Below are 21309 nucleotides of genomic sequence, written 5' to 3'. Positions count from 1 at the left end.
CAAACCTTTTTGAAATAATGGACGCGAAATTACGAACGCTACTACGCTGAAGGTTGGCTGACGAATATTAATGATCTAATGCCGACTTTGCCTGGAAACCGTATAATGTTTGTCTCATGAATATTACTTTGGCCGCGCTAATGTTGCTTGATAACCTTCCAATGGCGATGGCTTCTCTGCTGAATATTAATAGATAAGCATTCTCTCCATAGTACGACCCAGAAATTCAGTATCAGGGACCGTCTGCGCCAACGGTGACAGCTGGGATATTTATCATCATGCTGGAAATCCAGACATACAAACAGACGGCGTACGCGATTTGAACCTTCTGTTTGGGTATGAAACAAACACTGAATCATATTTACTCTAAATGATGCTGAATCCCTCTCTGCCTGTGCCTTTGGACATTGTCAGGACTGCCGTCATCTTTCTATGAGAAAACCCTCAGAAATCAGTGCAGCCAAGAGGCTTCAGCATGTTTTGAGTAAATAAAGGCATCGAACGATATTTCTATTGTATAACATAATGCTGGAGAAAAGTAAATATAATTTGGTAGACGACTCAATGGATCAGAGGATTCCTGCTGAAGGACATTTCCAGCATGGGCTCACATTCGAGGTGAAGGTAAATATTAAGAAACAAAAATGCACTTGTTTATTAAATGGCTCACAATTTTTAGTGTACTTGTTACCATGCAATTGCAGAGTATGACTTATGCAAGTACTGATTATACTTAATATGTAATTATCATGTTAAAGGATTGTAACAACTATATTATATTAAATTAATGTGTAATGTTACATTGGCACTGTAATGTAAGAGTTTACCATTATGTGGCCATTATGTACGTCACCTGTTACACTGGCATGAATGCAATTTATGACTTTTTCAGAAAATGTACAGTTTATCATATGTTACTTGTTTTAACATTTTCTGCCACAGTTCATTGGGAGCCTGGATATTGTGCGACCTAAAAGCAGGATTGAAATTTTGGCTGCTATGAGACAAATACGGGTAAGGGTTCCTGAATTTGTCAGATGAAGGATAGTACAATTATCTTCATGAAGATTCAGACAGTTGACCTTTTTGAAAGAGTGATGTGTGAATAGCATATCTTGTTCACAAATGACTGATTAACAAGCTTAAGAATGAGGATATTACTGGTAATACATTTTCATTATCTTAATAACTAATAGCTTAATGTCACGAATGTATTTAAATTTGTGACCTTGAAATATTGCCAAACCTTACATATTTCTTCTTCATTTTGCATTATAGCATGTCTTTATAACATTCCAAAGGGGGTTTCAAAGCTCTTAAAGGGATAGTTCACCCCAAATTTCTGTCATTAATTACTCACCCAGATGTCGTTCCAAACCCGTAAGACTTTCGTTCATCTTCGAAACACAAATGAAGATCTTTTTAAAGAAATATGAGAGATTTCTGTCCCTCCATTGACAGCTACACAACTGACAATTTGACACTTCAAAAAGTTCATAAAGAGATAGTAAAACTAATCCATATGAATTGAGCGTTTTAGTCCAAATTTCGTGTCCAAAGAGACACGATTACTTTCTATGATGAACAGATTGAATTTAGGCTTTTATTCACGTATAAACATTTCTCAACTCACACATAACAAGTTGTGGTAAACAGAAGTTCAAACATGTTTGCTTGCAAGAACCAATGAGGTTCATTCTCGTGTTACGAAGCACATTTGAACTTCTGCAAGAACCAATGAGGTTCATTCTCACATGTTACGCAGCACGTTTGAGCTTCAGCAAGAACCAATGAGGTTCATTCTCGTGTTACACAGCACGTTTGAGCTTCTCGAAGAACCAATGAGATTTCATTCTCGTGTTACACAGCACGTTTGAGCTTCTCGAAGAACCAATGAGGTTCATTCTCGTGTTACGCACTACGTTTGAGCTTCTGCAAGAACCAATGAGGTTCATTCTCACATGTTACGCAGCATGTTTGAGCTTCAGCAAGAACCAATGAGGTTCATTCTCGTGTTACACAGCACGTTTGAGCTTCTCGAAGAACCAATGAGGTTCATTCTCGTGTTACGCACTACGTTTGAGCTTCTACAAGAACCAATGAGATTTCATTCTCGTGTTACACAGCACGTTTGAGCTTCTCGAAGAACCAATGAGGTTCATTTTTGTATTACGCAGCACGTTTGAGCTTCAGCAAGAACCAATGAGGTTCATTCTCGTGTTACGCAGCACGTTTGAGCTTCTGCAAGAACCAGTGAGGTTCATTCTCATGTTACGCTCTACGTTTGAGCTTCTACAAGAACCAATGAGATTCATTCTCGTGTTACGCAGCACAATTGTGCTTCTGCAAGAACCAATGAGGTTCATTCTTGTGTTACGAAGCACATTTGAACTTCTGCAAGAACCAATGAGGTTCATTCTCACATGTTACGCAGCACGTTTGAGCTTCAGCAAGAACCAATGAGGTTCATTCTCGTGTTACACAGCACGTTTGAGCTTCTCGAAGAACCAATGAGATTTCATTCTCGTGTTACACAGCACGTTTGAGCTTCTCGAAGAACCAATGAGGTTCATTCTCGTGTTACGCACTACGTTTGAGCTTCTGCAAGAACCAATGAGGTTCATTCTCACATGTTACGCAGCATGTTTGAGCTTCAGCAAGAACCAATGAGGTTCATTCTCGTGTTACACAGCACGTTTGAGCTTCTCGAAGAACCAATGAGGTTCATTCTCGTGTTACGCACTACGTTTGAGCTTCTACAAGAACCAATGAGATTTCATTCTCGTGTTACACAGCACGTTTGAGCTTCTCGAAGAACCAATGAGGTTCATTTTTGTATTACGCAGCACGTTTGAGCTTCAGCAAGAACCAATGAGGTTCATTCTCGTGTTACGCAGCACGTTTGAGCTTCTGCAAGAACCAGTGAGGTTCATTCTCATGTTACGCTCTACGTTTGAGCTTCTACAAGAACCAATGAGATTCATTCTCGTGTTACGCAGCACAATTGTGCTTCTGCAAGAACCAATGAGGTTCATTCTTGTGTTACGCAACACGTTTGAGCTTCTACAAGAACCAATGAGATTCATTCTCGTGTTACGCCGCACAATTGTGCTTCTGCACGAACCAATGAGGTTCATTCTTGTGTTACGCAACACGTTTGAGCTTCTGCAAGAACCAATAAGGTTCATTCTCACGTTACGCAGCACGTTTGAGCTTCTGCAAGAACCAATGAGGTTCATTCTCACGTTACGCAGCACGTTTGAGCTTCTGCAAGAACCAATGAGGTTCATTCTCGTGTTATGCAGCACGTTTGACTTCAGCAAGAACCAATGAGGTTCATTGTTGTGTTACGCAGCACGTTTGAGCTTCCGAAAGAATTATATGAGGTTCATTCTTGTGTGTAATGCAGCACGTTTGAGCTTCTACAAGAACCAATAAAGTTTGTTGTCCTGCGTTAAGCAGGTTTGGTTGAGCTTCTGTTTATGTTCGCTGATTAATGTTTATATGTGTAAATTAGCCCAAATTAAATCATATCAAGCGATCGAGGCTCTTCAAAAACATTCCGCTCAAATCATATGTATTAGTTTAATGATTTTAATGAGCTTTTTGAAGCATCAAAGAGGTAGTTGAGTAGCTGTCAATGGAGGGACAGAAATCTCTCAGATTTCATCAAAAAGGTCTTCATTTGTGTTCATTTTTGGGTGAACTATACCCTTAATAATTAAACAGTTTTCTCTGAAGAGCTAATTATAAAAGGGAAACTTTATGGACTGATGAATGAAACCCTTTTATTGTGGTGGAAGGTGTTTATTCTGTTAATATGGAACCAATGTAAAGGCCTGTTTGTTCGTGTCTTCTCTGCTGAGTCCAGTGTGGCTGTGTTTATGGCTATGAGATTGCACCAGTGTGCTGGCAGCATCAGCACGGTTTACTTTAATCAACATTGCTCCATCAAAGAGAATATGTTTGTGCAATGTTTGGACATGTTTGCACAAGATATCTCTTCAGTGAGCTTTTCCTGTTTATCAATTAATTGAGTCAGTAGTATTTCATAGCTCTCAATCTTTTTCTGATATCGCTTTCTATTTCATGTATTTAAGGAGAACTAAGAGCAGCAGAACAAACACGCTCCTTAGAAATAAGCTCGCCTTGCTATTGGTCCATGTTAGCGTTAATCTTTGGATAAAAGAGAGTTATTTTAACCCAGACACATTTTAGTATGCCTAGTGCATCTCCTTTAATCCCACTCCTGTGGATTTCCTAGTCTTTGATTACTTATGCAGTTCTCCAAAGACTGCAAGTCTTCTAAAAGCAAAAGCATCTTCATTAGAGGTTGATATCTTTCTTGATATATTGTCTTATCATTGCAGGTTGCGCAAGTTTTCCTTTCCTAGACACTTAGAAGAATCTATTTGATTTGAGATGTATGTGTTATAATTCACAATTTTCATACTTGTTTGTTTATTTATACATTATGTAGTGACTTTATCGAAATGCTACTTCGAGTTTACTTGCTACAGAACCAGTTATTCTGTAAAATTAAGTGATGTGTCTTACTCAAAGGCTAAGTAGTGATGAATTTATTTGTTTCATCTGGTCTTTTTGTATGTCTCTCACTGTTTACTGATCTTTATGTAGGCTGTTAGAAAAATGACACCTTTTATGTTCGGGTCAAAAAGGACCCATATAGACTTAAATGTATCTTAAAACCACTCTCCTATTGATTTTTGTATGTGAAAACTGATAGTGATTGCTTACCTAGATGTTTTCACAATATTCTTAGTCTTATACAATTATTTCACTTATTATTCACATTATATGACTATCTCATCAGTGGTGGTACAGATTATGAGGATGTGACCCACACATAACATGAGCATGTATACAAACATTTTGACATTCCAGAAATATAAATGAAATATTATAAAATCTTTGTTTTTCAAAAAAGCATAAAAAAAAATAAAAAAACTAATTTGAAAAGATATATTTTTTTTTACAATCTTTTTAATTCTCAACTGGGTCAAAAATGACCCGAACAGAACTGGTGGTGAGCATGATAAAGTTTATATCACAATTCATGTTTTAATTCAATAAATGTTCAATTCAGTTCATTATTTTTATGTATCATTTTCAGTATGATTTTAAAATTAAGAACATAAAGAAGAAGAAAGTCAATCTTATTGTGTCAGTGGATGGTGTCAAGGTAGTTTTGCGGAAAAAAAAGAAGGTGAGCTCTTTCAGCATTTCTCATAAATTCATAAAAAATATTCATTTTAATAATTGTATTAATTTAATTTATAAATATAAATTAATGTTGTGAATTTTGTACAATTATATACAACTAATTATTATAAATTATGAATATATTTCTTGACTAAAAATGTACTCAATATTTGTGTTAGAAATATGATTATAGCTGGGATGAAAGCCAAGTGACACTGGCCCAAGACCCCATTTTCAGGTAATTTTACCACATTTTATTTCCATAGAGTTGATTACTAATTTTGCTCTTGACTGGAGTGACATTGCCTATGGGGGTTTGATGACCTTTACCATTGTACACGCACACGTCACATCAAAATCATTTGGCTCCGTGAGCTGCAACAAAAAGCAGAATGTCTTCAAAATCCCCATAGCAACAAACAGTCTCCAGCGAGCATAAGCGGATTGTTTAGCAGTAACATCAATAGACTAGTGGCAGTCCACTTTAGTTATATTGTATTAAACAATACAGTACCAATCAATACCAACATCGTTCTGAAATGGATCCATTTCTTGAGTTTTAGCTTGACACTAATTTAATGTAACATTTTCTGTTGTATTTCCAAAATCTGTTGTTATTTCAAAAATGTATTGAGCACATGTAATGTACTCCTGTAATGCTAAAGGAACCAAGTCAGTGAAGAGCATGTTGGCCTTGTTGTTGCCATGGCAATGATACAGTTATAAGGTCAATTGCTGTAGCTCATTAGTCATTTTTTTTCTTTTCAGAATATTTTACGTCTCACATGACTCACAGGACCTGAAGATATTCAGTTATATAGCCAGAGACAAGAAAAGCAACGTGTTCCGCTGCAATGTCTTCAAATCCAAGAGAAAGGTAAACCTCACTATAATGAAGGAAATCCTCTAGACATTTGATAATACTCCATTTGGCACAAATATGTTAATAATATTGATTGGTTGTCCAGGAATAAAAATGGCAAAATGGGACATCTTATTAGGGGTGAATAAATTATGCTGGACTTCAATTATTTAGTTGTCATCTTATTCATCAGATGATTTAAAGTAACAGGGGGATCAACAATAAGGATGGCCGTCTGGTCCAGGACTAATGTGAGAGAGTTTTGGGTCGGCTGATGAAACAGTCACTAGCCCGTTTGGGTCAGTGCTGTCTTGCCTCTGAAAATATTACATTAGTTCATATTGTCCATAAATTTTTTTTGTGCCCTGCAGACTTAAACATTTGGTTTTCATTGGACGTAATCTACATTTCTGTTACATTATCTTTGTGGCAATTCATTATCTTAATGACAAATCAGCAGAATTGTTAATGCTGTCGAGCTGCTGGCCGACAAATGGTAATGAAAATAAAGCTGCAAGCAGCAATTACTGGGCTGAGCCCTGATAGATATTTAGATAGATAGATAGATAGATAGATAGATAGATAGATAGATAGATAGATAGATAGATAGATAGATAGATAGATAGATAGATAGATAGATAGATAGATAGATAGATAGATAGATAGATAGATAAAGATATTGTAATACAAATTATTTGTAATTTTTTTTATACAAATATATAAAGAAGATATATTTAAAGAAACTTAGATTTAGTCTTTTTAAACTTTACATTTAGATGTAAATATTACGTACAGCAAATAAATAAAAAATACATTGCTAAATGCAATGGCAAAAATTACTATAAATTTTCTACACACACTTAATAAAGTTTCTCCAAATCCACAATTTGTAATACCGATACCATTTATGACTATTCGTAATAATTCTGTTGCAAAAAATTTGTCTCATGGGATTTTTTTGAACAGCAACAGGTTAGCCGTTTTCTCCAGAAAAAGAAACTGATTTTGGCATAAGCTACTTGATATGAGTCTCTTTGGCGTGGGTTTTTTTTTTGTCCAGAGCACCAGGGTCTATCTAAAATTAACTAATCCATCACTTTGACAGCACTGCTATAATGTGTAATTGACTTATGGGTGTAATGTTCTCCCTCTCTCACTCACTCCTTCTCTTTCCCTTATATCTGTCATCCTCTTCTATAAATCCCTCTTTCTTTCTCAAATGTTAATTAATTCTTCTGTCTCTCCCAGTACAGCTTTTTTTGTCCCATATCAAACAAAAATCCACAGATGTTTACCTGTATGTGGAAAAGCACGTTTGACATGTTCAATAAACCTTGGTTGCTTAAAGATCTACTGTCTGTCTCAGAGCCAAGCCATGAGGATAGTGCGGACCGTGGGTCAGGCGTTTGAAGTGTGCCATAAACAGAGTCTAGACAATGCCGACGGTGAGAAGAGATTGACCTTAACTTACATTTCATCTGAAGTGTTATTGTTTTGCCATTTTCATAGAAGACAAATTTAGATCAGTCATTAAAATCATAACCATTAAAAAATATATTGTTATGCGAACTAGATACTTTCCATTGATTATTCTGTAATTGGCAGCATGGCTTGTAAAAGGAGAAGAGGAGAGAAGCAAAGATGAAAATCCGGTTACTGGCAGCACCACTGAGAAATCAGGCAACGCTGGCCTGGAAAAAGATGACAAGGTAAAGTCCTTTGCCTGACTATAAGGTTGATATGCAGTTTGAACAAGTTCCCACAGCCAGCAGAATATCAAGAACAAATATGTGTTCAAATTCTAAATTTTTTCACATTTTCACATTGACTCAATAAAATGTTTACTAACAGAAAGCCATACTTTTTAGAAGAAAGAAGATGTCTGAGGTGTTGTCTCTTTAAATATAGCTCAAGTTTTCCCTGTTTTCTGTTATTTATAGATGCTACAGTTTGCTCATCCCACATGGTTTTTAGGGCAGAAACTGGGCCATGATCAAAATTAGGGCTAAAAATGGATATTTACTAGACAGTTGTCTAAAGTTTAGTTCAAATCTTCTTTGGAATCTTAGAATAACACTTAAAAGTGAATTTTAGACATTGATGGTAGTTTCTTTCCAGTAAGTCTTGTTTATTAACATGCCAACTGTTTCCAGCAATGATGGTGCTAATTTATGAATTATATATTTTAGGATACACATTTTAGACACTTCTAGAATTTTAGCTTTACTCTAATGAATAAGATATGAAAGCTGTCCATGCTGACACGTATTAGATCACTGGGGAGTTTTTAGGAAACTGCGCTTTCACAGAGGTTAAAGCTTTCATGTACTTGTAATGGTTTGCAAAAGGACTTTGATACAGCAGAAGTTGTGTGTTCTGGAATCTGTTCTGTGAATCTGCTGATCTTCTTTCATTTACAGCAATCATAAGAGCGAACATATGAGACCAGTGTTTTTAATTTTTTATGTTCCTCTGGGCCTAAGGGGCTGTTTACACGACACCTTTTTCAACTAAAAAGTACAACTTTTTATGCGTTTTGCCCGTTCATTTACATATCGAGGGCGTTTTGGGTGTCTGAAAATGCAAACTTTTGAAAACGGGTTTCAAAGTGCAAGTTTTTGAAAACGGTCTCTGTGTAAATCAATTTACACCATCCAATCAATTACCCATGGGCAGAATCAAGTCCCGCCCTACATATTTTCATTCGAGAAGCCGTTACACTCAGATATACGTCACAATAGGGAAGAACAGACAATCACAACTTCAGTTTCATGCCGATTTTTACTTACTGTACTTTACTTACTAGCTAGTGGTTCAATATCTAAGCAGGTGATTGAAAGGTTTTACCTTCAAACTCACAAAAGGGTCATCCATAAACTATTGTGATCTTAAATAAGAAACACCAGGCCACTCCAGTAAGAGTTGTCACTGTAATAAGTATATTGTAAGTAGATAACATGTTCCATAATCCAAGATGGCATGGCTATGGTGATGACATCTTATTGTTCTTGAATATGATTGGTTGATCTAAAGAAAACGGTCACTCTTATTAAGCTTAACAAATAAACTAAACTATTCTCAATGTGTGATACATATCAAAAGAACTAACAGATTCCAAAGTGTCAATCGTAGTTCATGCACATGGTTGATTATTAGGTACTAAGTAGCTTAATTGGCCCTCATTTGCAGAGCAAATGTCATCTTAAAGGTAATAAACAGCATGTATCTCCTACTTTCTCCATGCAGGTGTGTGAAGCACCAGTGATGGAGTCTCCTCTCTCCAGCCCTCTAACTGTGAGCCATCAGATGCAGCTCCTGCAGAGGCAGTTACAGCAGCAGGAGCAGAGGAGTCAAGCCGCCTCCGCTCAGGTCACATCACGTCTAAACACTTTCTCAGATAGATAGATTGATAGATTGATAAATTGATAGATTGATTGATTGATGATAGTGGGATCTGAAACATTTATTGAGCACAATTTCATAGAAACTTGAGGGTGGCCTTTTTTGACATGGAGCATTAAAGGAATAGTTCACTAAAAACCAAACAATTGATGGACCCCATTGACTTCAATAGTATTTCTTTACCTACTATGGAAGTCAATGGGGTCCATCAACTGTCTGGTTACCGACATTCTTCGAAAATATCTTCTTTTGTGTTCAGCAGAAGAAAGAAATTCATACAGGTTTGAAACAACTTGAGATTGAGTGAATGATAACAGAATTTTCATTTTAAAGTGAACTATTCCTTTAAGTAACCACCCAAAACACATTGTGCCTTGGCAACCACCCAGAATATCCTATCATCTTAGTGGCAGGTTTTGCACAGGTAAACACTATTCTTCTTCTTACAAAAGTGTAACAATCTAATTGTTGTTCTGTAGGTGGTTCTGCTGCAGCAGCAGCTGTCGGTGGAGACCAGCGCCAGGACGGAGGCTCAGGCGAGAGTCCAGCAGCTCCTGCAACAGAACACTGAACTCCTGCAGCATCTCTCGCTTCTGGTCAAACACGTGCAAGAGCTGGAGCTTCGCACTCAACCACACAAAAACTCTCCCTGTGAGTCTCGGGTTATATGCCTTCAAGAGATCTATCTCTTTACTTCTTGCATGTCAAGTCAAATCACCTTTATTTATATAGCACTTTATACAATACAAATCAAAGCAGCTTTATAGTCATACAGCCTGGCACACAGCTTTACGATGTGTGCCAGGCTAAAGGATAATTCAGTCTGTTTCAAAGAATAGTTCACCCTAAAATTAAAATCCTGTCATTTACTCCTGATCACGTTGTTCCAAGTCTTCTTTTTTTAGCTTTCTTCTTTCCACTGATCACAAAAGTAGAAATTTTGAAAAATGTTCATGCTGCTCTTTTCCATATAATGAAAGTCTATAAAAGCACCAAAAAATGTGTCCCAGGCTGGGCTTGACCTCAATACTATCTGTAGGCAGTGGTTTGTAATATTTACACCTACCATTTTGTGTATGTTTGGATATATGTTAAGCGTACAATAGGAATGTGCTGACAGCATTTAAAACATTTTAAGATTTTTGTATGTACAGCTTTAGTAGTAAAAAAATCTTTACAAATCCTTTATATTCTAAATATTTTTTGTGTAGGTAGATTTTACTATTTTATATGCGATCGTTCAAAAGTTTGTGGTGAGTAAGATTGTTGTTTTTGAGATTGTTTTAAGATTGGAAAGAAATTAATACATTTATTCATCATAAGTGACAGTAAGGGCATTTATAATGTTACAAAGGATTTCTATTTCAAATAAATGCTGTTCCTAAAAATAATGTATCACAGTTTTCACTGAAATATTGAGCAGCACAACTGTTTTCAAAATTAATAATAATAAGAAATGTTTCTTGACCAGCAAATCAGCATATTATAATGATTTCTGAAGGATCATGTGACACTGAATACTAGAGTAATGATGCAGAAAATCCAGCTTTGACATCACAGGAATAAATTACATTTAAAAAACATTGCAATAGTAAACAGTTATTTTAAATTGTAATAATATTTCACAATATTATTGTTTTTACTGTATTTTTGATCAAAGTAATGCAGATTCCCTTTAATGCTTTTCCCTTTCAATTTTTTGAAAGGTAGTATAAATATTTTATGATAAAATTTTCTTTGATTAAAGTGAAAGAATCCTTTAAAAGAAGTTGAAATCTGCATCAGAATATAATCAACCTGTCATTTTCAAAGAAGGTAAATGTGATGACACCTCTGAGTTATTCTCTTACTGACTATGCCATTTCCTCCATGAAGTGGGATCTCAAGACAGTCTACTGGAAATCGCCCTGCGTGCCAACATGCCAGCTGCATCGCGTGACCCCAACCCGAATCCCCCTCCAAGCGCTCGAGGAGGGTTCCCTCTCTCAAACAGCCTGGTTCGGCTGGATGGCTTTCGTTTCTTCACAGAATCTTCAGACCAGGAGAAGAAGCCGGAGCAGGACCGTGACTCAGGTCAGGGTCAGGATGAAGATCAGTCAGGAGGTTGCTCTCCTCCAGGGAACCAGTTCCTCAGCGCACTGGACACAGCTGGATTCAGAGAGTCGGGTATCGCATCCGGTTATGAGTCTAACACGGATGAGAGCGATGACCGGGACAGCTGGGGCCAGTAACTGTGTGCATCTGTGTTTGTGAGAGACTGTTCCTGCTGAAAAAAACAGCCCACACCAGCAGGGGTAGCAGCTAAGCACTTTAGCTTTGTGAAGAGAGTTTTGCATTGCAGCTTCAGCTGTCAGAATGATCACCTTATGTGCTTGTATATAAAAAATATTAAAAAAAACTGAAAGATGTTAAACATCCCACTGTTTAATTATACAGATCCTAGCCAGTGTGTGTTCAGGTTGTTCTGCTCAAAAAAATGTCTCACCCATATGTCATTCCAAGCCTGTAAACATACAATAAACTTGTTGAGTTCAATCAATGTTGTTTTGTGCCCAATTGACTTGCATTGCATGGAAAAAACAAAACAAATCTTTCACAATATACCGTTCAAATGTTTGGGTTCAGTAAGATAGTTTTTTTTTTTAGGAAGTTAATACTTTTATTGTGCAAGGATGCAATATATTGATCAGTAAAGTGACAGTAGACTTTTATAATGTTACAACATATTTCAAATAAACATTTCAAATAAATGCAGTTTTTTTTACTTTCTATTCATTAAAGAATACTTGAAAATACATCACGGTTTCCACAAAAACATTAAGCAGCACAACTGTTTTTAACATTGATAATAATAAGAATTTTTTTCTTGTGCAGCAAATCAGCATTTTAGAATGATTTCTGAAGGATCATGTGACACTGAAGACGAGTAATGATGCTGAAAAGTCAGCTTTGACGTCATAAATAAAAAAATTAAAAACCTTCAAATAAATAAAAAGTACTTGGTTACTAACGTAACGTCGGTTCCCTGAGATAACGGGAACAAGTTCTGCGTCGCTAGACGCAATGGGAAAACTCCCTTTTCTTTGATTACTGAAGATTATAGACCTTATGTAGCCCCGCCCCTTTTCAGCACTGCGCTCATTGTCTTTTGACTTCCGGTCTGTATTTTCACAGCGATTCTGCATGTTTATTAATGAACGGCTCGTTTTAAAATATTCCCGGTCGACTGACATTTGTTAAGTCATCTGCTTTAAACATCACAGTCCTCATGATAACTTTCGTTAACTTTACATCAAGTAAATCCACTTCAAAAGCGAATTATTCCTGGACAGCAATGCCATAGAAATATGCAGGGCGACCGCAAAAACAGAAGTTAATAGACAATATTCTAAAGATGGCGGCACCCTCGTTTCTCTGGCGCATAAGGTCGTTCCCTTTATCTCAGTGAACCGAAGTTATGTTCCCTTTCGATACGGGTCACACGTACTGTGTTGCTAGACACAATGGGAACCTAGTCCTATCGTGCCGTGCTTAGAACTGCGGAACCACAATCGTTCTGGGGCCCTGGCCCAGGGCGCATGGATAAGGGCCCAGGAGTGTCAAGGTTAAGATATAAAGACCAACAAGCTCTAGGTTCATCGGCTCCCGTCGAGGGGCCAGAAGTGAAGGGGCCCACAACTCTGGTTGGGGGTGCCAGATTGTTCCTTTCGCTTGGGAAAGGAAGTCCTTCCTCAGGGGAATTGGCAACGGGGCTGCTGAGAGCTGCTGTGTCAACTCAGGGGGGGCCACAAGAAGGACTGCGCGTATGTCCTCCCTGATCCGTCTGATGACCTGAGGGAGCAGTGCGACTGGAGGGAAGTCGCATAGGGGAAGACTGTGCCATTCGTGGGCCAGCATGTCCCTGGCTCTAGAGAAATATATTGGGCAGTGAGAGTTGTCTTCTGAGGCGAAGATGTTGACCTCTGCCTTCCCGAAGATACTCCAGATCATACGACCCGTCTGGGGGTGAAGTGTCCACTCTTCTGTGGACACGTTGCCCCGGGACAGCATGTCTGCCCCTTGGTTAAATCTCGCCTGCACATGCACCGCTCTCAGCGAGCACAGATTGAATTGTGCCAATAAGAGGAGGCGTCTCACCAATTTGTACAGATGCCTCGATCTGAGTCCACCTTGGTGGTTAATGTAGAACACCATTGCCATGTTGTCCAACCAGACTAAAACATGGTGTCCTTTCAGATCTGGCAGGAAGGTTCTGAGGGCCAGAAAGACTTCCAACATTTCCAGGCAGTTGATATGAAGCCTTTTTTACGTGCTCAACCAGGAGCCGGAAGTTTACCTTATCTTGCACAGAGCTCCCCAACCCGTGTTGGTCCTTCCAAGGGGTCAGGGCCATGATACAGCCATGATCCACCCTGATGCGGAGGCGTCCGAGATGCCAATGCCTGGGCTGGGATTCTGGGTTTCAGCCAGTACTGTAGGGGTACGCCAGTACGTCAGCCAGTACGCATGGGAAGCAGGCCCAGCTGAAGAGACCCTGACCCTGAAAGACGCTGCAAGCTGTTGAATCGTCAAGGCTTGCTCTGGTGTGAGCGTGGCCCATATTTGGGCTGCAGTAAGGACTACTCCCAGGAATGAGATCCGTTGGCTGGAAGACAGCGAGCTCTTAGCAATGTTGATCCTGTGTCCCAGGCATTTCAAATGGCTGAGGAGCAAGGATCTGTGAGCATCCAGCTCGGTCTTTGACTGGGCCAGTATGAGCCAGTCATAGAGTCAATTCGGGATGCTGATTCCCTTCTGTCTCAGAGACAGAGACTGCTGTCTCACTTCGTGAAAGTGCGCAGACCTAGAAAGAGTCTGAATGGAGGACCGTACATTGGTAAGCCATCCCCTTGAACGCCAAGCTATTTCTATGTGAAAGATCGACTGTGAAAAACCAATCCCCTGGCACACCTGCGAGAGGATTTCTTTCAATGTGAGAACAAGCGAAATAAAGTACTTTAGTTAGAAAGGAGTCGCTTTCTTTAGGGTCTGTGAATTCGGCGAGGCTCGCGCACTTGCAGTGAGAGTGCCTGTCTTTGATGCATTGCAATGGACCCGGCATATATTTATTTTTATATATATATATATATATACACTGTATATACATTTTGGATTAACCTTTAAAGCTAAGTGTCTACAGTGGTCCCTGGTCAGTTAACATGAGTCTCAAGAAGTATTTGACTTCTCTGTATTTCTTTGATTGCATTGTATTATTTTGAAGCTGGAATATGTAAGCCCTGAGCCTGGAATGTTGTGAGCCCTGAAACTAGACTATGGCTTTGTTCTTTTTAAAGGGATATGGACAGCCATACATTTAATGGCATTTTTTATTTAAATACTTTTTATTATTGCACATGTTTTATGATGTTCAAGCGCAATGCAAAGTTGTCTTTGTGGGCATTTAATGATATTTTGTTTTATTTGCCAGTGTTTTTAATGTGCCAGGCTTGACTATACAATTTTGTGCAGCAATGCTAAAGAGAGAGAAATGTTCTGTCGAGATGTTAAACTCCATGTGTAAAGCATGTTTGATCTTCACTGTCAATTTTGCAGCTGAGCAGCTTGAACTGTTATACACTAAACATACAGTACATCTCCATTGATACCAATGTTAATATAAAGTGAAATTATTTGTGAGATAATATCACATAGTTTCTCAAATGGTATAACAGCATTTTATCTTTAATACTGTTTATTCTTTCAGTGTAGCAAGTAATACTTACACTGTGTATTTTGTGCTCAAGTATTGTCTGAAGGCTGCTGTGTTGTAGCATTAATTTTCGTTTAAATAAACTCATATATTGAAGAGTCGTGGAATGAACGAAACAGAATAAATAAAAATAATTTAAGTTTTTGTTGTCTTGCCTTTATTATTGTTGTGTCATCTCTCTTTACGTGACTGATTATAAAGTGTTCCCTTTCGAGAGAACTCAGTGCTGCATCATAACGTTGACGCTATGGAAGATATTCTGCCTGAGCTGGTGTCTGTAACAATTTAAATTTCATTGGCCAATGTTGCAGTCAGGTGACGTAGCGTAGGCGCATAATCAAGACTATAAATATGCGCCTGAAAGAAATGTCATCAGCTTCTTTGTCTTCAGGAAGCTGAGTGTTTGTGTGGAAAGAAAGCAAGATATTGTGTCTACCCTGTTTGTTTGTATAAGTGAAATGGCATCCAAAGTGCTCTCTCCGAGTCGAGAACAGCTTTTTTTAGGATGGTATGGGACTCAGAACTCCATGAAGGCGCTTTTGTCTCCTGCTCAGGTCGAGTCCATACTTACTGCCATGAAAGAAGTCAGGCGAGGTCGGGAAATCGCTTTCAGCCAAATGTCAGAGGCTGTTTGCAGCAACTGCCAATGTGATACCTTTGGGGCTGCTGTACATGAGACCATTTAAGTTGTAGCTCAGGAGCAGAGGGTTCCATCCATTGTACAAAACTCTTAAAATAATAAGAGTTACTGTATGTGCAGAGGTATGTACCCTTTCTATGTGGAAGAGACCCCAGTTTCTTGCCTTGGGTCCCATGCTGGAGGCATGCTGTCATCACAAGCCTGAGATCACAGAAACCTCCCTCACTAGTTGGTGGAGTGGTCCTGGATGGTCAGCCTTCCCATGAGATCTAGGAAGGCCAACATCTCTTCTGGAACATAAATTGCCTAGAGATGAAGGCTGTATTCCTGGCTCTGATGTACTTCCTCCCAGACCTGAGGGGCTACAGTGTGTTTGTTTGAACTGTAGTCTCCTATAAATTACCAGGGCAGACTGTGTTCACGCCCCCTGTTCAGGTTGGCACAGCAAATTCTGCTCTGGGCCCAAAGCAGACTGACCTTACTGAGGACTGTCTGCTCCCAGGAGTTTTAGTGAGGGTTCGTCAGGACAGAGTTCGCCTGTTGTGTGTGGCTTCATTCTGGCCAGCCTGAGTCTGGTTCTCGGACATAAAATCACTCCGGGAAGGCTCTCCGTGGGATATTCCGACCAGGAGGGACCTTCTGTCTCAGGCTCTGGGCTTTATTCTACAGCCCCTGCCAGAGATGTGGAAGCAAGCAGCAGCTTATCTATCCAGAAATATGGAGCTCTGCAGTCATCAGGTAAAGTGCTGTTTAGGCCACGTAATCACAAGCTAGATGTAAAGGGACAATTTAAAGGTCAGTTAAGTACTGTATTAAAGATAAAACTACAGAACAGGAAATGTATGTAGTTTCTGGTTTGTCTAAGTTCCTTGCAATAGAGTCCCTCACTCTAATACAGCGTCATACCTCATTTCAAATACCCCTCCGTTTTTTATGGCTTGGCGAAATTAAAGGAGCCCTACAAAATTTAGTCAGAGTCGGGTGCTGTTCCATTTGCACTGTCGTCCCCGCTCAGATAGAGAAAGAGGCCCTTGCTGTCAAGTGAGCTTGTGAACGTCTGTCATCTTACTTCCTCTCCCTGAAATTCAGACTGAAGATGGATCAGAAACCGCTGTTCTCACTGCTAAGCACCAAAGCGCTAGAGGAGCTCCCTCCACAAATACTGTGGTTCCGTCAGAGGCTGATGAAGTTCATTTTTGACATTGCGAATGTGCCTGGTAAGCAAATGATAACTGCTGACAAGAGCTCCAGAGAAACACACATTCACATTTGTGGATGCCCCTAGCTACAGAAACAAGGCTGAATACAATAATCAAGTGCTAAATCTGTGCAAAACTCATCCAAAAATGTGACACTGGGTGTCCCTTCTTCCTGAGTTGTGGCCATATTGGCCTGAAAGGGAAAGTTTTACCATAGCTGGAGAGCTGCTCCTCAGGCGCCAAAGAATCGTGATTCCCAACAGCATGAGGCAAGAAATCCCCCATAGTATACACAAGGGTCACCAGGGTATAGTCAAGTGCCAAGCTTAGGCTAGCCAGGCTATCTGGTGGCCAGGACTGTCTGTGCACATCAGTCAGCTTGTGGAAAACTGCAGCACGTGCTCACAGCATAGGGCAGAGCATGTTACATTGAAGTAGCATACCTAAATGTGGCCACAGCCAAAACTGTCATTGCAGCTTTAAAGGATGTGTTTAGCTGCCATGGAATCCCAGAGACTGTAATGTCTGAAAATAGACAATATACGTAGCACAACCCTGTCCAGAGACACAGATATGAGTAGAGAACCTTATGTGACAATGAGTGTCATGACCTCCTGAACGACTGAATTTGTAGAGAAAAAAAGGGAAAGTTGTGTTCACTGTGTTTGTTCATGTGAATGTTTTTGTTTGTTCATGAGAATGTGTTGCAGATAGTGTGACCTGTAGCAAAATGTACAGTTGAAGGTGCTGCAAAGATGTATCTGTCCTAAATGTTACAATAGAAAAATGTGTTCTTAAAAGTCAGAGGTGTTCTGTAAAGGGTATGTTGAGAGTAATGTTACTGTTGTTGTATGGACCTAAAGGAGGTGACACGAGAGTTATAACGCGAGATGTTTACCTTAGCATTACGTGTGTGTCTGGCTCATTATTGTAAAATAGCTAACACAACATTGCATTCAAGGCCGGGTTACGTTGAGAAGGTGCTTTTGCTGGGCACACCGCTGCCGGAGTGAGTGAAGCTTCCGAGGAGGAGAAGGAGTCGCTGGAACAACAGGTGATTTGCTTTTTGGACAGCAAAGGCATTTATGTTGATGCGGGGACATTGAGGCTTGTCATACCCTGCCAAGCAAAAATAAAACGGTCTCTCCATTGATAATAATCCGGTTCACGAACAGAAAGAAAAAGTCAGCACTCAGACAGGGAAGGAAATTAAAGGGACAGAAGTTTACATCAATGAACACCTCACCAAGAAAAACGCTGACATCGCTAGAAAAGCACACATACTCAGAAAACAAAACAAGATCCAGGCAACATGGGTAAGAAATTGTAAAATATTTATCAAATTACATGGGTCGACACCTGAGACAGCGAAAGTGCTCCTCATCAGGGATATCACCGAGTTGGATAAGTTCGAAGAAGGAATGAATCAAGAGCAACATAGGCCTACATAAGGTAACTGAATACAAACTGAACTGATCTTATCAAACGCAATGACCATGACAAACTTTTACAGAAACTCATCTGTTTCACATGAACAACTGAACATGGAAACTTTCAAATATACCGAACATAAACCACAAGATATTGAAAATGATATTGACCCAGATAATAACTTTTATATTGGTACTCACAGCCAGTGCGAATATTACACAGTTGAGCAGTTTAAAGAATACATAAAAATGGATGGCACAATATCAATAATACATTTTAATAGCAGGAGTCTTATTGCAAACCTTTCAAAAATCAAACACTGCCTAAAACAAGTGGGAATTTTTTTTACTGCAATTGCAATAACAGAGACTTGGCACACGGCAGAACAACATGATTTGGTTGAGATTGAGGGATACGAACTGTTTCTTATCAACAGGAAACAATCAAAGAGTGTGTGAGTGTGTGTGTGGGGGGGTACATTTTACATCAATGTAAAATAGTTAATAAAATGTCTTTTGTCCTAGATACAATCATGGAATGCATCACAGTACAAAATGAAATGGAAAAATCTAATAACATTCTAGTTAGCAGCATTTATAGGAAACCAGGATCCAATATTGACATGTTAAAGGAAAAAAAATTGCAGAAATATTCAGTAATAGCAATAACAAAAAAAAATGTTTTATCTGCAGAGATTTTAATATTGACTTGCTCAACCCACAAGAGCACAACAAAACATTAAGTTCATTAATATGAGTACCGGTTTATATCCCTCAATCATTCGACCAACCAGAATTACAACAACTAGTGCTACACTAATTGATATTATATTTACCAATGAAATGTTATTGAACATAAAGTTGAAAGTGGACTAATAATAAATGACGTCAGTGATCATCTGCCAGTTTTTGCAAACACACAGCTACACTAAGACCAGGAAGGACAACAAAATATACACAATGACTACCCAAGAAAGCATTAATACATTCAAAGAGGATTTAATGAAACAAGACTGGGGCAAAGTGTATGTAGAAAACGTGAATGAAGCCTGTGATTAATCACTTTATGAAAAACACTGTCCTCTGGTAAAGAAAGAAGTAAAACAGAAATCTGATGAAAAAACTAACGGAATATTAAATGCATGTATGAAGAAGAATGTATTATATAAAGAGTTCTTAAAGAAGTGGAGTGGACAAAGGAAGCAGAAAACAAATATAAGACATACAAAGGATTTACGAGAAGCAATAAAAAGAACTATTACAGTAAATTACTGGAGGACAACAGAAGCAAAATAAGAAACACCTGGAGGGTGCTGAATGAAATTATCAAGAATAAAAAAGGCAAAACAGGAGATTCTACTATTTTCTGACTAAAAACAATACAGAGGTTAAGGATATGACCTTAGCTGCAAATGAAATTTTTTTTGTTTTGTTTTTTGGAGTTGGTCCAGGTTTAACTGAAGAGCGTGCAAAGACTGGCAGTGTAAATGATGTGCTAAGTAAGAATGTAAACATTAGTGAATCTTGTTAAGGGAACTGGTGAAAAAGAAATTATTGAGATTGTTCAAACATTTAAGACCAGACTGGAATGGTATTGACATGTTTACTGTATGGTCAAAAGTATTGGTTATGTTGTTAAACCTTTAATGCATGTATGTAATCAATCTCTGAAAACTGGAGTTTTTCCAGATAAAATGAAAATGGCAAAGGTGATACCAATATACAAGGCTGGTGAAAAACATATACTTTCAAACTACAGACCAGTTTCAGTGCTCTCCCAGTTCTCAAAAATACTAGAAAACATTTTCTCTACAAAGCTCAACCATTTTATTAATAAACACAATATACTGTGTGATCAGCAATATGGTTTCAGGGCTAATAGGAAAACTTCACATGCACTTATTCAACTTGTAGAAGAAATGACAACAGCAATAGAACATCAAAAATATGCAGTGGGGATATTCTTGGATCTCACGAAGGCATTTGATACAGTAGACCATAATTTATTGATCATGAAATTACACAAATATGATATTAGGGGGACTGCACTTTCTTGGTTAAATATTTACTTACATAATCGATATCAATATGTAGAATTGCAAAACCTTAAATCAAAGTTAAAGACAATTACCTGTGGGGTCCCCCAGGGGTCAGTGTTGGGACCATTGTTGTTTAATTTGCATATAAATAATGAATGGGAGGTGTCAAAAAAAATTAAAACCATTTTATTTGCTGATGACACTAATTTCATCTGTTCTGGGGTAATTTTGGATCAACTCTTGGACACAGTGGAAAATGAATTAAAACAGATACAGAGCTGGTTTGATGCAAATAAACAAACATTGAACTTAAGCAAAACACAAATCTTAATTTTTGGCAATCGTGCAACAAATTGACACAAAAAAACGTATGATAAATGATATTGAAATAGAAAAAGTAAAAGAACTTATGGGAGTAATTATTGATGAAAAATTATGTTGGAAGCCACATATACATTAATTAATTAATTGCAATACTGTATAAAACCAAATACCTATTAAATCAACACTCATTGTACACGTTGTATTGTTCCTTCATACTTCCATATGTTACCTATTGTTTGGAAGTGTGGAGAAACACTTACAAAACGAACACTGAACCAATACTTCAAAAGAGAGCCTTAAGAATTGTAAATAAAAGCACTTATATAGAGCACCAACTAATCCTCTTTTCATCAAACTAAAAGCACTAAAATTCTGAAATATTGTTGACTTTAAAACTAATTATGTATAAATTAAATAATCAACAGCTATCGAAAAATATAG

General features: G+C 38.3%; 1 protein-coding gene across 2 annotated transcripts; it reads left to right on the top strand.

Annotated features, from left to right (window-relative positions):
* On the top strand, positions 1–12026 carry nos1apb (nitric oxide synthase 1 (neuronal) adaptor protein b). Of its 2 annotated transcripts, XM_082173819.1 has the most exons (11): positions 1–336; positions 415–624; positions 943–1014; positions 5135–5227; positions 5403–5461; positions 5992–6100; positions 7452–7530; positions 7691–7794; positions 9332–9454; positions 9967–10138; positions 11363–12026. In XM_082173819.1, exons 2-11 carry the CDS (start codon positions 526–528, stop codon positions 11716–11718), a joined length of 1266 nt encoding a protein of 421 aa, XP_082029945.1. In that variant the 5' UTR covers positions 1–336; positions 415–525; the 3' UTR covers positions 11719–12026. The 2 variants fall into 2 exon arrangements, with proteins under 2 accessions (XP_082029945.1, XP_082029944.1); XM_082173818.1 differs by having other exon boundaries at positions 2–624.
* Positions 12027–21309: the final 9283 nt, after the last annotated feature.

This window comes from Leuciscus leuciscus, assembly GCF_965113295.1.
Source record: "Leuciscus leuciscus genome assembly, chromosome: 6".
Taxonomy (NCBI): Eukaryota; Metazoa; Chordata; class Actinopteri; order Cypriniformes; family Leuciscidae; genus Leuciscus; species Leuciscus leuciscus.
The sequence above is the reverse complement of the archived record's forward strand: the minus strand, read 5'-3'. Positions and strand labels throughout refer to the sequence as shown.

Bases quoted from the DNA above. Each gene is read 5' to 3' on its own strand.
- nos1apb (XM_082173819.1), top strand. From the start codon at position 526: ATGCTGGAGAAAAGTAAATATAATTTGGTAGACGACTCAATGGATCAG. The intron at 625-942 runs GTAAATATTAAG...TTTCTGCCACAG, and splicing joins GGCTCACATTCGAGGTGAAG to TTCATTGGGAGCCTGGATAT. The intron at 1,015-5,134 runs GTAAGGGTTCCT...TATCATTTTCAG, and splicing joins CTGCTATGAGACAAATACGG to TATGATTTTAAAATTAAGAA.